We start from the raw sequence: 15,517 nt of genomic DNA on the forward strand, positions 1-15,517 counted from the left end.
ATCAGTCAGGTGTTCTAATGTCTAAAGCCTGCCCTGGATTTCCTTCCTCCAGGGGCGGGCTGGACTAGTTGGCCTTCAGGAGTCCCCTTGCCAACTGTGGTTTCCTCATTCTTTCACTTGGAAGGGACAAATTTCTAGTCTTGTGATGGCCTGGGATTTGGACTTGGATGCTAAACCCGAGGGATCCCAGCCTGCACAGGATTCCCCGCCTCCGGAACCAGCTGAACCGGGGCTGGGGAATGAGCCTGAAGGGTCCTCACCTGTGCTGGGTCCTCAGGTGAGTCTGCTCTGGCTCCCGAGGTGATGGAGGACCCATTGCCTGCAGGTGCTCCACTCTCAGCCCCGTCAGAGGAAGAGGAGGTTGCCGCTGGGTCCAGTAACCCTCCAGCCTCTCCTGAGCTGCAGAGGCTCAGGGCAGAGAGGCAGAGGGAACTAAGTTCCCGCAGGAGGAGTGCTAGCCTCCAGGCCAGGAGAGGCGAGTCACCAGAGCATTGGGCCCGCCCTGTGCCCCAGGGCAGATAAAAGCCGGCCAGCCCAGTCCCAACTTGCAGGAGCAACATTGTTGGTTGCTAGTTCCTGCCAGAACCCTGTCCTGCTTTCCTGCATGAGCTCCTGACCTCACCCGACGCCCTACCGTGCACCCAGCTTCGACTTCTATGGACTGCCTTCCTATTGCACCATTGACTATTGCACCTTCCTATTGCACTGGACTCGGACCTCGCCTCTCGGCTAGCCCCCGGGACCAGCACAAGTCTGCTTTGTGGTAAAGGCTGAAGATGTCAGAAACATTCAAGCAAACCTCCCTTGCAGAGTCGTTATGAGGATGAGACAGGCGACGGGAGAAACCTGAACTCGGAACCAGTCTCTCAACTGCCTGAAAGGAGACACGAGAGTAGGACAGTGTTTCCCAACCGGTGTTCCGCGGCACACTAGTGTGCCGCCGAACGTTGCCTTGTGTTCCGTGGGAGGGAGACGGGCGAGTCGGGTGGCGAGAGGCGGGGCGGCGGCGGCGAGCACACGCGGGGCGGCGAGCGAGCGAGCTCCCACATCCCATCGCCGCTCGCTTCGGCCGGCCTACTGGAGGAAGGCGCGAAAACCTCGCGCATGCGCAGGCCTTCCGCCTGCGACAGCCCAGTAGGCCGGCCGAAGCGAGCGGCGATGGGATGTGGGAGGGAGCTCGCTCGCCACCCCACATGTGCTCGCCGCCCGACTCGCCCGCCTCCCTCCCACGGCACACCAGCCTACCTCCGTGGGAGGGAGGCGGGCGAGTCGGGCGGCGAGAGGCGGGGCGGCGGCGGCGAGCGCCTCGGGTGAGTCAGTCCGGCCTTAAGCCCTCCTGCAGTTTATTATATGGAGTTTCCTTCTTTCTGATGAAACGATATGCTTTTTTGCAGCAGCTCCGGGTGCTTCCTCTCCCCTCCCTCCCCCCTCGCTCGTGATGCAATTCCCGCAGCAATTTACACGGCTGGGAACCCGGGAGGCGCTAGGACCCAGCCGAGCTCGCCGTGTGAGTTCTGGCTGCGGCTGGACTGCTCGGCTCGAGTTACGGAGCTCCCCGACGTGCCGAGCTCGCCGTCTCACCGACCGGCCTAATCCTCCTCTACCCAAGGAATTGCAACAAAACCCGCCCTTATCAGCTCCGCGGCGGTCAGTCGATAGCGCGGCCCTGCGCGCACCAGCGCCCAGACATGAGCTGACGTCAATGCAGGCGCAATAATAATAATAATAAAACCCGTGTTATTTTTTGCCGATCCAAAGTGCTGGCAGGGTGGCCAACACTTAACGTGTGAACCCGAGTCTGACACGGGCCCCGACCCGCTTTTACATCACTCCTCTTGTTGTGCATTGCAAGGAAAAGCCCGATGAAAATGCGCCTAATACCAAGTACTTTTGCGGGGAGTGGGGGTGTCCTGATCTTTGCAGCAACAAAACACGCACACATCCCTCTACAGGCCGCTTTGTGGAAGATTCACTTCTTCGGCTGCTTGTCAAAATAATGTAACCTGACTGCTAATGCAACTGTTACTTTTCGTGGCCATATACCTACACGGTTAAGGTCTTTGGGAGAGCACACTGTAAATAGAAACTTACACTTTCGTGCGTCCCTCCCAGCGTGACGCTGCGCGCTGACGTCACGGGGCTGTAATGGTGGTGTGCCTCGAGATTTTTTTCATCAAACAAGTGTGCCTTTGCCCAAAAAAGGTTGGGAAACACTGGAGTAGGAACCTGCCCTACTGCACAAAAGCAAATTTCCTATTTGTTCTACCTTCCGTCGGCCCCCAGAAAGTTTCTCAGAAGGAAATGTGGCCCTCAATTATAGGAAGGTTCCACAGCAGTGTCATCTCCTGGAGAAGAGGAGGTTAAGGGGTGATATGATAGCCATGTTCAAATATATAAAAGGATGTCATATAGAGGAGGGAGAAAGGTTGTTTTCTGCTGCTCCAGAGAAGCGGATACGGAGCAATGGATCCAAACTACAAGAAAGAAGATTCCACCTAAACATTAGGAAGAACTTCCTGACAGTAAGAGCTGTTCGACAGTGGAATTTGCTGCCAAGGAGTGTGGTGGAGTCTCCTACTTTGGAGGTCTTTAAGCAGAGGCTTGACAACCATATGTCAGGAGTGCTCTGATGGTGTTTCCTGCTTGGCAGGGGGTTGGACTCAATGGCCCTTGTGGTCTCTTCCAACTCTATGATTCTATCTCCTTCCAAGCCTCTACCATCTCGACTCTTTTCTGCAGATCCAAGAAACGACTCCTTTATCTGTTGAGAATATAATACTTTTATTTGAGAGTCTAGGGTGACACTTATCGCACAATCCCGTTTCGTCTCCCGGCTGGAAAGAGCCTGGATCTGTGGAACTCACAGCAGCAGGCTCCCCCTGCCCCTCAAAATAAATAAAAACAAAACCATGGATCAATTTCCAAGCTGGTTAAAACAGTCTCCTAAGAATACAGATTTTTTTAAAATAATAAAAAAGGTACTAAGCGGTTTATTATGGTTACGATGCTATTAAGGAGGCTCAACACTGGTTTGCTTTGTGTGCTTGTAAACAAGCGAAGTCTGGCTGCCCGTCCGTGGACGCGCAACAGGGTTTGGTCGTGGTGGGTATTCACACACATTCTGCCTTGGAACTCCAGAATCCCAAACTGCAATCCCATACCCTCTGACATGTTGCAGGAAATGACCTTGCGTTGGATTAGGGTAGGCAGGTAATGGTGTAGAGTGGATGGAGATAGCATTTGAAATGGTCAGTGTGTGTGTGTGTGTGTGTGTGTGTGAATTGTTCCAACCAAATAATGGGTTTTTTTGAGCTGCTTCTAGGAGTCCTGAGTCAGGGAGACCTGCCCGCGGCAGGATCAAATAATAATTTTTTAAAATCTAATTTGGGACAAAAGAGGTTATCAGGCAGGGCACCACTGCCAGCCTAAACTGATCTGTCTCTAGCCACCCTCCCCACCGCACACTGGCTTGTGTGAATGTACCCCACATTGCGGCTGGGCTGGTGAAAAAAAACAACCAACCATTGAGAAGAGCACATACAAAGTTAGGATTGGGAGAGGTGGCGAAGTCATTGCGAGTATACGATTCAAACCCAGCAAAATGCTGGAATACTATTTTTTTTTTAATGGCTGCAAATGTCGCTGTCCTGGGTGTGTTGTTGAGTAAGGCGAACACTTAGAGGTCAGGAATCTCTGGCCTGCAGGCCTGTGCTGCCATCTTCCCCAAACCATGCCTTCCCCCTGCTCATCTGGGTCTAATCCTGCACTGGCTGTGCACCGTGGCTGGGAAGAGATCCTTATGGCAGAAAAGGCAGCGGGGCTTAATTCCAGCTGACAAGCGGCGCTTACAGCTGTTTGAAGCCGCTCATTTAAGCGAGTGGGGGAGAGGAAGAAAAAGGTATCTGCCAATTTCAAGGTGAGGTGCGGGGCTCACCTGTCTATCGTGCTATCATAGCAATGTCATGCGATTGGGAGGTCAAATTCAGCCTGCAAGGCCCGTCCTGATCAGGTTCCAGCCCAGGAAACCAAAACAGTCTCCCACCCCCATTCCATCTAGGTTTGTGCCCTTTTCCCCTAAAGCCTCACCAGTTTTGGGGGCGGCAACGTCGAGGAGCAGATTTTGAGAAGTCACCTTTCTCTGCCCTGCAACTTCCCTCTGATCCAAGTCTTTATCATTAGGCCAAAGCAGCTGTTCCTAAGATGAACAAAATGAAACAGAAGCCCCATTCCCAGCCAGAACTCCTTTTCATTTCTCCTGGTGAATGGGGAAGGGAGGGGAGCGTTCCGAAGGTTTGATACGGAGGAAACGGGCACTGACAAAATAAGGAATTACTCAGTTACGGGGTCTTTGCTCTCCCAACCAAAGTGCCAAAGATTGTGGAGAGGAGAGAGGTGCCTTTACCCTGAAATACCTTTGGGTCCTGCAATTTTTCACAGTACATTTACAAGCTGCCAAAGACCAGAAGCGAACCCCCAAACTCCAGAAGGGCTCCAGGACCTTCTGCCCAGAGAATGCGGAGGTTTGGAGGCGATGTGAAGAGAAGGGGAGGAGGTATTTGATGGGTGAGTAAATACTGGGGAGCCCTGCCCCCTGAACCTCTTGGCAAGGGGCTTGGGAACGCCTGCCCCATGGCAGAACCTAGCACTGGTGCTTGTCTCAAGCAATGGGCAAGTGTTCAAATCTCCCCACTGCCTTCTCCTTCCTGGCTCAGCCAATGTGGAGAATTTGTTTACCACACCCGGTGGGCCTTCGAGGGGCAGAGGGAATTCGGGGGGGAGCAGGGTCGCCGATTTAATAAGCTGTGTACACAAATCCGGGTGGGTTCAATCGCGCCCGAGTCAGCTTGGCCGGCTCCCAAACGGAGTCGAGGTTGCCATCTTGGGACAGGTCCTGTGGAAGCGCCACAACCTCTTTTCTGCAGCCTTCCAGAGGCTGAGCGTGAAAAAACGAAGGAGGACACTACAAGGGGGAAGGCGAGGGCGAAAGCGCAGGGAGCGGCCGACCCCTTCCCTCCCACCTGTCTTGAGGGTCCACCTCACTCGGCCACGACCCTGCATGTGCCCAGCCCACAAAGGTCCAGTCCGCTTCTCTGCGGAGGAGGAAAGAGGCTTTTCCGCCCGTCCCGCATCGCAGGGCGGAGGTGTCCGCCGGCCACAGCCGCACCTTCTACTGCCGCAGGCTCCAAACCAGAAAAAAACGTCCCTCTGGAAGCAGCAACGTGAGCAGGCCGCTAGTTTCACGAAGTAGCTGTTAAGGGTTTTGGTTTTTTTATTTCTTATTTCTTCTCTGCTTCTGTTCCATCCGCGGCAGGGACAGCCTCCGGCTCCCATAACAGGAACTCGTGCAGAAGGGTGTTCACTGTTTCCGGACACTCCATCATGACCATGTGGCTGCCTTCGTCAATCACCTTCAGGAAAGCGATGAGCAGGATCTGGGGGGGGAAGGAAAGGGGCAGGAGAAGGTTTGAAAGGCAGTTCCCTGCTCCGTGGAAGCCTAGAGCGCTCATCTCACGACCCTCTTGTTGCTATAACGGTAATAATTACTATAATGATTACTTTTATTATTTCAATTTCATCATCAACCTTTATTACGGTCCAGAGACCCAACAAATCGTTACAAAGCAATACACAATTCATACAGCCTACCTCCAGGTTAAACAAGCATTTTGTTCAGAATATAGGGATCCTTGGTTCTTGCAACCACCAATAAAAACTTTCAATTTATATACAGTGGACGCTTGGGTTGTGAACATGATCCATGCGGGATGCACATTCGCAACCCGCAGCATTCGCAACCCGCGTCTGCGCATGCGCAGGTTGCAATTTGACGCTTCTGCGCATGCACAAAGCGCAATTTAGCACTTCTCCACATGCGCGACCACCAAAACCCGGAAGTAACCCATTCCGGTACTTCCATGTTTCGGCAGTCCGCAACCCGAAAAAACGCAACCTGAAGCGGCTGTAACCCAAGGTGTAAATGTACTGCACTTAAACAGAAGATTCCAGATCGGTGTACAATGTTAAAAACACATTACAGAACTTTAATGATAAAAATATAATTAAAAAAATATAGTAACAGACAGCCTAATAATAAAATAGTCATAATAACAGTCCTCTCCCCCACACTTTCACAGGCCACATAGATTATTTAATCGCCATAGGCCTGGGTAAAGAGGAATGTTTTTTGCCTGGCACCTAAAGACAATATAGTGATGGCCCCAGGCAAACCTCTGCGGGGAGAGCATCCCACGATCGGGGAACCACCACTGAAAAGGTCCTGCTCTCTTGTTGCCACCCTCAAAACCTCTTGGGGGGGCATAAAAAAGGGCCTCAGATAACAAGCGCAGGGTCTGGGTCGGTTCATACAGAGAGAGGTGATCCTTAAGGTATCATCATTATTTACTATTATCATTAAAAGCAGGAAGAAGGGAAGGGCACTCACTCAGTGATAGATAATTCCAACGCTAGGGGCTACTCTGCTCACCAATCTTGTCTACCCAGTATACCTGAAGGAGCGTCTCCACCTCCATCGTTCTACCCGGACACTGAGGTCCAGCTCCGAGGGCCTTCTGGCGGTTCCCTCACTGCGAGAAGCCAAGTTACAGGGAACCAGGCAGAGGGCCTTCTCGGTGGTGGAAGCCACCCTGTGGAACTCCCTCCCACCAGATGTCAAAGAGAACAACAACTACCAGACTTTTAGAAGACATCTGAAGGCAGCCCTCTTTAGGGAACCTTTTAATGTTTGATGCATCACAGTATTTTAATATTCTTTTGGAAGCCGCCCAGAGTGGCTGGGGAAACCCAGCCAGATGGGCGGGGTATAAATAATAAATTATTATTATTAATTATTATTATTATTATTATTATTATTATTATTATTATTATTATTTGCTCCCCACCCCACCTGCCCTTTTACACCTCACCCACCCCTCACCTGTCCCCACCAAAGGGCCCTCCACTCTTTCCCCAAGCCCCACCCCAAGCTTTTAAAGGAGGGGAGGAACTACACCCAGCAGTTTGCTAAACCGCAGTGTGAACAATCTCCCAGCGCCCTTGTTATTTTCCCCCTTTTTTTAGGAAAAAAATGTATTTTTATTAGTAATTTCAACATAACATTTTATCAAAAAACATATCATCCTTAAATACCCCCCCCCCATTTTCCCCTGCATGTTACAAAACTGTACAGATCCTTAATTTATCTATCTAGATGTTATCAATAATAAGTTTGTGAATGTTTATTCCAAACCTGCCAAGGGGTCCAGTTCATTTTGTTGTTCCTTCAAATACTTTGTAAAGGGTTCCCATTCATCTTTAAAATCACAGTTATCCTTGTCATGTAGTTTGTGTGTCAGTTTTGCCAGTTCTGCGTAGTTTTGCCAATTTATGCAGAACTGGCATACGCCCCTTTGTTAAACAGCTTGCCTTAGGCTGCGGCTAGTGCAAATTCCAGGTTCTTATGACCCTCCAGGAGTTCCCTGTTTCTGGGCATATAACCATAGAATTGAACAGCACCCAAGTGCACTGAGGCACACCAGAAAACATTATCCCGTTTCTCTGGCCAGAGGTGAAGTTGCTGTTTTGCAGAAGTCTACAGTAAGAAACACTCCCGGGCAAGGAGAAAGGCAGGGGATTGGAGTGGGATTTCTTTCTTTCTTTCTTTTCATTCCCCCCCCCCCAATTTATTTACTTTATTTTATTCACATAATAGACATTCTTTACAACAATCAACTCCAAAATAAGCAGGCAACTCCAAAATAAAATCATATGTAAGAAAACACAAGTCTCATGTTTTCATTTACACTGATCTCCTCTCCGATACCTTTACTTGATAATTCTTGCTGCTTTCTGCTTTCCTTATAGAATCTTTATAAAAATTTAAATCTCTTAAATACTATGCCAATCTTTAACAATTTCAATTAATCCCTTCACCTCCCTCCCCTCCACCCATGTGTGATCTTCTTTACCTACTACTATTATTGTTGTTATTGTTGGGTTATTCACTTTATTTGTTATTCCATCCTTGATATATTATTATCCTATCTCCTTGCACCTTTTAAACTTTTGCATATTAATTTTCATAGAATCATAGAATCATAGAGTTGGAAGTGACCACAAGGGCCATCGAGTCCAACCCCCTGCCAAGCAGGAAACACCATCAGAGCACTCCTGACATATGGTTGTCAAGCCTCTGCTTAAAGACCTCCAAAGTAGGAGACTCCACCACACTCCTTGGCAGCAAATTCCACTGTCAAACAGCTCTTACTGTCAGGAAGTTCTTCCTAATGTTTAGGTGGAATCTTCTTTCTTGTAGTTTGGATCCATTGCTCCGTGTCCGCTTCTCCGGAGCAGCAGAAAACAACCTTTCTCCCTCCTCTATGTGACATCCTTTTCTATATTGGAACATGGCTATCATATCACCCCTTAACCTCCTCTTCTCCAGGCTAAACATGCCCAGCTCCCTTAGCCGTTCCTCATAAGGCATCGTTTTTAAATGGAGTGGGATTTCACAGGGATTCAGGGCATGTGTGCAAAAGTGTTACCTCGGCCATCCGTTGGTCCTCTTCCACAGGGACAAATTTGTCGTGCATGCCGTGAACGAGGAGGACGGGCACGGTCAGCTCCGCATGGTAGACCTCATCCCCCTCCGGCCAGTACTGGCCGCTCATCATGGCTCTCAGGACGAAGGACGAGACGTTGAAGGCGTTCCCTTCCTTCAGCAGCTGCTTCTCCTTGGCGCCTTGGCGGGCAAAGCCAGCCCTGCAAGCAGAGCCAAGCGGGCAGGGTTAATTCAGCACGGATATTTATTCGTTTATTTATTTATTCGTTTAATACTTGGGAGGATTTGTCGCCAGGCTCCCGGGGCAGCTGAGAAATCAGGGAAAGAAAGAAAAGGAATGAAGGCAATATACAAAGACATGGCACAAAAGGCATATACTCTGGGAGGGAGAAGGAAATAAGCAAACCCAGGGCTTAGACTATAAAAAAGACATGACACAAAAGGAAATTACTTTAAAAATAAAAGCTACACCCACACACTTCAACAGCCCGGTAAGGATAGATCATGCTCAGGAGCCGTGGAATGCAGAGTGACAGGTCTTTTTTAATTAATTAATTAATTTGATTAGACATTCATACAAACATTAATACACATACACTTACAACCATAATATCATAATAACAACAACAAAAAGGAAAAGAAGAAAAACGAAAGAAAAAAGTTAAGAAGTAGGTGGAATACACCTTTGTGAATTCCCAGTGCTTGTCATTTTTTCATTCAAGTTCTTATTTACATTGCAAATCATGTACCACTACATTATTTCTTATAATATACTATTATATTATCAAGACAGCTTTATGACCTTAGTCTAAACATATCAACATGCTATCTTTAGAGCAGTGTTTACTCATATACTCTATAGAGCAGTGTTTACTCATATACTCTTCAAACCACAACCATTGTGACCTTAATTTCTGATGTGTTTGATATCTTATTGCCGCAGTTAATTTTGCCAGTTCTGTAAATTCTGCAAATTTATATAGCCAATCCTCTTTTGTGGGTATGTAATTTCCTTTCCGGGACGCGGGTGGCGCTGTGGGTTAAACCACAGAGCCTAGGACTTGCCGATCAGAAGGTCGGAGGTTCAAATCCCCACGACGGGGTGAGCTCCCGTTGCTCAGTCCCTGCTCCTGCCAACCTAGCAGTTCGAAAGCACGTCAAAGTGCAAGTAGATAAATAGGTACCGCTCTGGCGGGAAGGTAAACGGCGTTTCCGTGCGCTGCTCTGGTTCGCCAGAAGCGGCTCAGTCATGCTGGCCACATGACCCGGAAGCTGTATGCCGGCTCCCTCAGCCAATAAAGCGAGATGAGCGCCGCAACCCCAGAGTCGGTCATGACTGGACCTAATGGTCAGGGATCCCTTTACCTTTAATTCCCTTTCCAGTTCTTTGCAAGGAATAACTGGGCTGCTGCAGTTGCATAAAAGAACCATTTCTTTCCTGTCTTGTGGTATTTCATCTCCTGCTATACTGAGTAAGAATGCAGAGTGTCAGATTGGTGTTGACTGGCATTTTGTCTTGGGGACCCTCAGAGACCCCTGCAAAGGAAGATGGCTACTCACTTGAGGAAGCTCCAAGCCAGGCAGGGGGAGAGGCAGCGCAGGACGCACGTGGGCATGTTGAAGATGGAGCACAGACTGGGCTCCAAGGCCGTGGGGCCGCCACCATTGATCATTATCACCTTGTGGACCAGATCTGGGTATTCATGCGCCAGGAAGGTGCAGAAGGAGACTCTGTGGGAAGAAGCAAGCAGGCAAGTTGGAGGGTGCAATAAGTTGGAGGGGGGATGAGTGTTCAGACCCCTGGGCTCTCACTTGTGGGGTGCCTCAGGGCTCTGTCCTCTCCCCCATGCTTTTTAATATCTACATGCAGCCGCTGGGAGAGATCATCAGGCGGTTTGGGCTGGGTCTTCATCAGTATGCGGATGATACCCAGCTCTACCTCTCTTTCAAATCAGAACCAGTGAAGGCAGTGAAGGTCCTGTGTGAGTGTCTGGAGGCGGGTGGAGGATGGATGGTGGCTAACAGATTGAGATTGAATCCTGACAAGACAGAAGTACTGTTTGTGGGGGACAGGAGGCGGGCAGGTGTGGAGGATTCCCTGGTCCTGAATGGGATAACTGTGCCCCTGAAGGACCAGGTGTGCAGCCTGGGAGTCATTTTGGACTCACAGCTGTCCATGGAGGCGAAGGTCAATTCTGTGTCCAGGGCAGCTGTCTACGAGCTCCACCTGGTACGCAGGATGAGACCCTACCTGCCCGTGGACTGTCTCGCCAGAGTGGTGCGTGCTCTGGTTATCTCTCGCTTGGACTACTACAATTCATTCTACGTGGGGCTACCTTTGAAGGTGACCCGGAAACTGCAATTAATCCAGAACGCGGCAGCTAGACTGGTGACTGGGAGCGGCCGCCAAGACCACATAACACTGGTCTTGAAAGACCTACATTGGCTCCCAGTACATTTCTGAGCACAATTCAGACAGTTGGTGCTGACCTTGAAAGCCCTAATCGGCCTCGGTCCAGTATACCTGAAGGAGCGTCTCCACCCCCATCTTTCTACCCAGACACTGAGGTCCAGCGCCGAGGGCCTTCTGGCGGTTCCCTCACTGCGAGAAGTGAGGTTACAGGGAACCAGGCAGAGGGCCTTCTCGGTGGTGGCGCCCGCCCTGTGGAACGCCCTCCCGCCAGATGTCAAAGAGAACAACTACCAGACTTTTAGAAGACATCTGAAGGCAGCCCTCTTTAGGGAAGCTTTTAATGTTTAATAGGTTATTGTATTTTAATATTCTGTTGGAAGCCACCCAGAGTGGCTGGGGAAACCCAGCCAGATGGGCGGGGTATAAATAATAAATTGTTGTTGTTGTTGTTGTTGTTGTTGTTGTTGTTGTTGTTGTTGTTGTTGTTGTTGTTGTTGTTGTTGTATACCTTTGGCCATCAGGCAAAAATGTTCTTCTTTAACCAGGCCTTTGACTGATTGACATCCAATGCCCTATTAAAATGTGTTGGTGAGTTTATTGGGTTGTTTTCGTTTTTATTATGTATTTTGTGTTTTTATGTTGTGATTTTACGTTGTGAACTGCCCTGAGACTTGCAGGTATAAGGTGGTATACTACTACTACTACTACTAATAATAATAATAATAATAATAATGGTGTTGATGATGATGTTTGGAGCCCACCCTGGATGATAGGAATTGTAGTCCAGGTTACGAGTAGGCTGAGTCATATCTAAAGCCAGAAAGGAGGAAGCTTGCCAACAGCTGCTATTCCCGTGCGTTGAAAGAGCCTCCATTTTCAAGAGCAGTCTACCTTCACGTTCCTGAGTGGGGGGAATAACAGAAGGTGCCCCTATGCCTGGCTTCCTGGGATGAAAATGATGATGATATAAACTGTGGTCTGCAGACTACCAAAGGTCCATGAGCTTCATTCAGGTCACCTGCAGCGTACCTGTGAATTTGTGTCTGAACTTGGGAGAGGACACATCCATTTACATCAGATATTTCTACCCTTGGCTCTGCCTCCACGTTCAGAGGCCATAATGGAGGGAGAGAGAGAGGCCTTGTGCCTGAATGCTGCTTGGGGGCTTCCCTTTGAGGGCATCTTTCTGGCCCCTGTGGGGGCAGGAGGCTGCATTAATATAATAATTCATTATTTATACCCCACCTCTCTGGCTGGGTTTCCCCAGCCACTCTGGGCGGCTCCCAATCGAATATTAAAAACACCATACAGCATTAGATGGGCTCTTCTGATTTTCTCAGCCCTTTTATCACTGCACTGCCAAGACAGCGTTTCCTCGCTTGCATTTCCCAATCTCCGTCTCCTTTCTTTCCCTTATGTTTACAATTTAAAAAACGGCTTCAGTGATACGTTCCTTTCCTTTCGGTTCATACGCTCCAACCTACTGCTCCCTTCGAAATATACCTAAGCTAAATTCTCCCTGCTCTCAGGGGATGGCCTCCAGTTCTGGAATAAGCTGCAGAAATCCCCTACAGCAAAACCGACATTTGATGGAACACGGGGCAGAGTGAAATGGAGTGTGTGGGGTGCGGTGAAGCTCAGAAATGGCTCTCCCCTCCCTGCTCATTTGATCCCCAGAACAACCTTGCGAGGAAGGTTAGAATAAGCTTTAGAAATCAACACACACACACACACTCCCGGCCCGCTCCAATGAAACCAGCATTCAACGGAATGGAGTAAACGGGGTTGGGGACCCTCCCCTTGCCCTTACCCATAGGAGTGCCCAATGAGGATGTTCCTCTTCCGAGCGTAGCGCTTGAAGACGGCCCGCATATCTTCCGCCAGGGCGTAAAAAGTGTAGGCGGCGGCGATTTGGGGGGCCGAACTGCACCCGTGTCCGGCCAGGTCGGGGGCCACCACCTCGTAGCCCAGCTTGGCAAAGAAGTCCAGCTGCTCCTTCCAGATGTCCAGAGAGCCCCCCACGCCGTGGATGAAGAAAAGGACCACGTCGCCGTGGGTGCCCTTGCAGCTGGTGATGAACTTGGTGCAGTCGACGTTGACCACTTTCTTCGGCTTCCGCCGGCGGCGCTTGGCAGGGCCGGGACCGGGGGGGTTGGCCGAGAGGGTGGCCGCGCTGGCAGCGTCCGAGACCTCCAGCTCCATCGTGCCGTTGGCTTCAGAGCCGTTCTGGCAGTGGAGGATGTCTGCGCGGACGGCGTCACCCAGGTTCTCAATGACCATCTGGCCGTTGCGGTAAACGGTGATGCGGCGCTTGCAGCGCACGACGCCCGCCGTCTGGGGCGCGTCCTCGGCCCCCAGTGGGCGGGCGGGGGCCAGGTGCTTGACCCGCAGGACCCGGCCGGGCTTCACCTCCACGAAGCTAAACCCGTCGCTGGACTCAACGCTCTCCAGGGGCCCCACGGCGTTGGGGGTCTTGCCCATCAGGCAACACAGGAGCCCGTCCGTGATGCTGGTGAACATCGTGATTCCTGCATCGAGGGGAGTTGGGGGGGGGATGACACAATACTGCGTGAGACTCTTTGGGGTCATGGGGTCGACGTGGGTTCCCTGAAAGAGAATTCCTCTCAACAACCCCACGAGGTAGGCCAGTGTCATTATCCCCGGGTCCCCGATTTCTGTGCTACAGATGAAAAGACATGGAGCACGTTCTCCCCACACATTGAAAGCATTTTGATACCACAACAGTCATATCTTCTCCCCCCCCCTGCCCAAATAATTGGGGAAACAATAATTACTTAGAAGACTCCTGAGAGTTCCTATGGGACCCCCTCTTCCGTCCCCACAGTAAATAAAGCTGAAATAAATAAATTAAGATGTAAAAACTACTGTGGTGTTTTTTTTTGCAGGGAGGGTGTTCCTTTTTGCTTTCAAATTGATGGTGGGCTCTGAACCAACAGCGTTTGTTGTTAGGACACGACAGCGCGCTGCAAAATTTTGCTGCAGTTCAGATATGTGTGCATGTGTATGTATGTATGTGTGTGTAACAGGAGTGTTCATATATGTTTACACACACACACTCAAAGTGGTACCTCTGGTTGTGAACGTGATCCGTTCTGGAGGCCCATTCGCAACATGAAAAGAGCGCAACCTGCAGCGGTGCGTCTGCGCACGCGCGGGTTGCAATTTGCCACTTCTGCGCATGCGCGTGACGTCATTTTGTGCTCATGTGCAAGCAGTGAAACCCAAAAGTAACCCTTTCGCTCTGTCACAACAGACTAGGGCCCTGCGGGACTTGACATCTTTCCGCAGGGCCTGCAAGACAGAGCTGTTCCACCTGGCCTTTGGTCAGGGCGCAGCCTGACCCCCTCCTTTGGTAATCCTCACAGAACTCTAGCCTGATGGTTGCTATTAATATGATTTGAACTGAATTTATAATGAAATGATTTTAGAATGTTGTATCATTTTACTGTTGTTAGCCGCTCTGAGCCCGGCTTCGGCTGGGGAGGGCGGGATATAAATAAATTATTATTATTATTATTATTATTATTATTATTATTATTATTATTATTCTGGCACTTCCAGGTCGCCGTGGGATGTAACCTGAAAGAACGTAACATGAAGCGGACGTAACATGAGGTATGACTGTACAGTGGTGCCTCGCAAGACGAAAAGATTCCGTTCTGTGATTCTCTTCGTCTAGCGGTTTTTTCGTCTTGCGAAGCAAGCCCATTGACGGATTAGCGGATTAGCGCTATTAGCGGCTTTTAGCGGCTTATCTGCTGATCGGATCAGCTGATAAGCGGCTTAGCGGCTTAGAAAAGGGGGGGGGAGGGGAAAAAACCCGCAGGAACTCGCAAGACATTGTCGTCTTGCGAAGCAAGCCCATAGGAAATTCGTTTTGCGAAGCACCTCCAAAACGGAAAACTCTTTCGTCTAGCGAGTTTTCCGTCTTGCGAGGCATTCGTCTTGCGGGGCACCACTGTATTGCAATATCATTCCAATAGCAGCCTCATTATAACAATACCAATTTTCTAACAGGAATGTTCTTGGTCCAGCTGCCAGCTAACCTTGCAGGAACATTCCATTCCACTTCTCAGTTTTCTTTTCTGAATGGCTTGCGCTCAGATCCGGTGTCTGCTGTTGTTTTACTCCCTTGGCTTCTTAAATTATGATTTATTCCATTTGCACATCACACCTTTCCTCCAAGTAGCTCACGGTTGCAAGGCACATAGTTCTCCTCACACACACCCCCACAACCCTGTGAGAAAAGTTAGGCTGAGAGACAATAACAAACCCCACCCTCCACCTGCAAGCGTCAGGGCTGAGTGGGAAGATTTGAACCCTGGCCTCTCCCAGTCCAGCACTCTACCCACTACACCAGACTGCCTGTACTTCAAAACTTGCACTACTTAATGCTTCAAACATGGCGTGCGTGCCGATACGGCCCCATTCCTGTTTATCCCTGGTGCCAATCCGGTCTCCACCCACGAGTTTGCTTTTAGAGGGAGCCTGGCGGATTATGTTTATTATAAACTGTCAGAACACCA

The 15,517-nt window shown here is 49.9% G+C and overlaps 1 protein-coding gene across 4 annotated transcripts in view; it reads right to left on the reverse strand.

Annotated features, from left to right (window-relative positions):
* Positions 1-2,756: 2,756 nt before the first annotated feature.
* The window catches only part of ABHD8 (abhydrolase domain containing 8), a 49,369-nt gene continuing 36,608 nt past the window's right edge, over positions 2,757-15,517 (reverse strand). For all 4 annotated transcript variants that reach the window (XM_081177897.1, XM_081177898.1, XM_081177900.1 and 1 more), the window contains 4 exons: positions 12,781-13,498; positions 10,118-10,288; positions 8,541-8,757; positions 2,757-5,432 (listed from right to left, as the gene is read on the reverse strand). In XM_081177897.1, coding sequence (XP_081034023.1) covers positions 5,277-5,432; positions 8,541-8,757; positions 10,118-10,288; positions 12,781-13,498 — 1,262 coding nt within the window. In that variant the 3' untranslated portion in view covers positions 2,757-5,276. The remainder of the gene's footprint in view (positions 5,433-8,540; positions 8,758-10,117; positions 10,289-12,780; positions 13,499-15,517) is intronic.

The sequence above is a fragment of the Podarcis bocagei genome (genome assembly GCF_964188305.1).
Source record: "Podarcis bocagei genome assembly, chromosome: 18".
Lineage (NCBI taxonomy): Eukaryota > Metazoa > Chordata > Lepidosauria > Squamata > Lacertidae > Podarcis > Podarcis bocagei.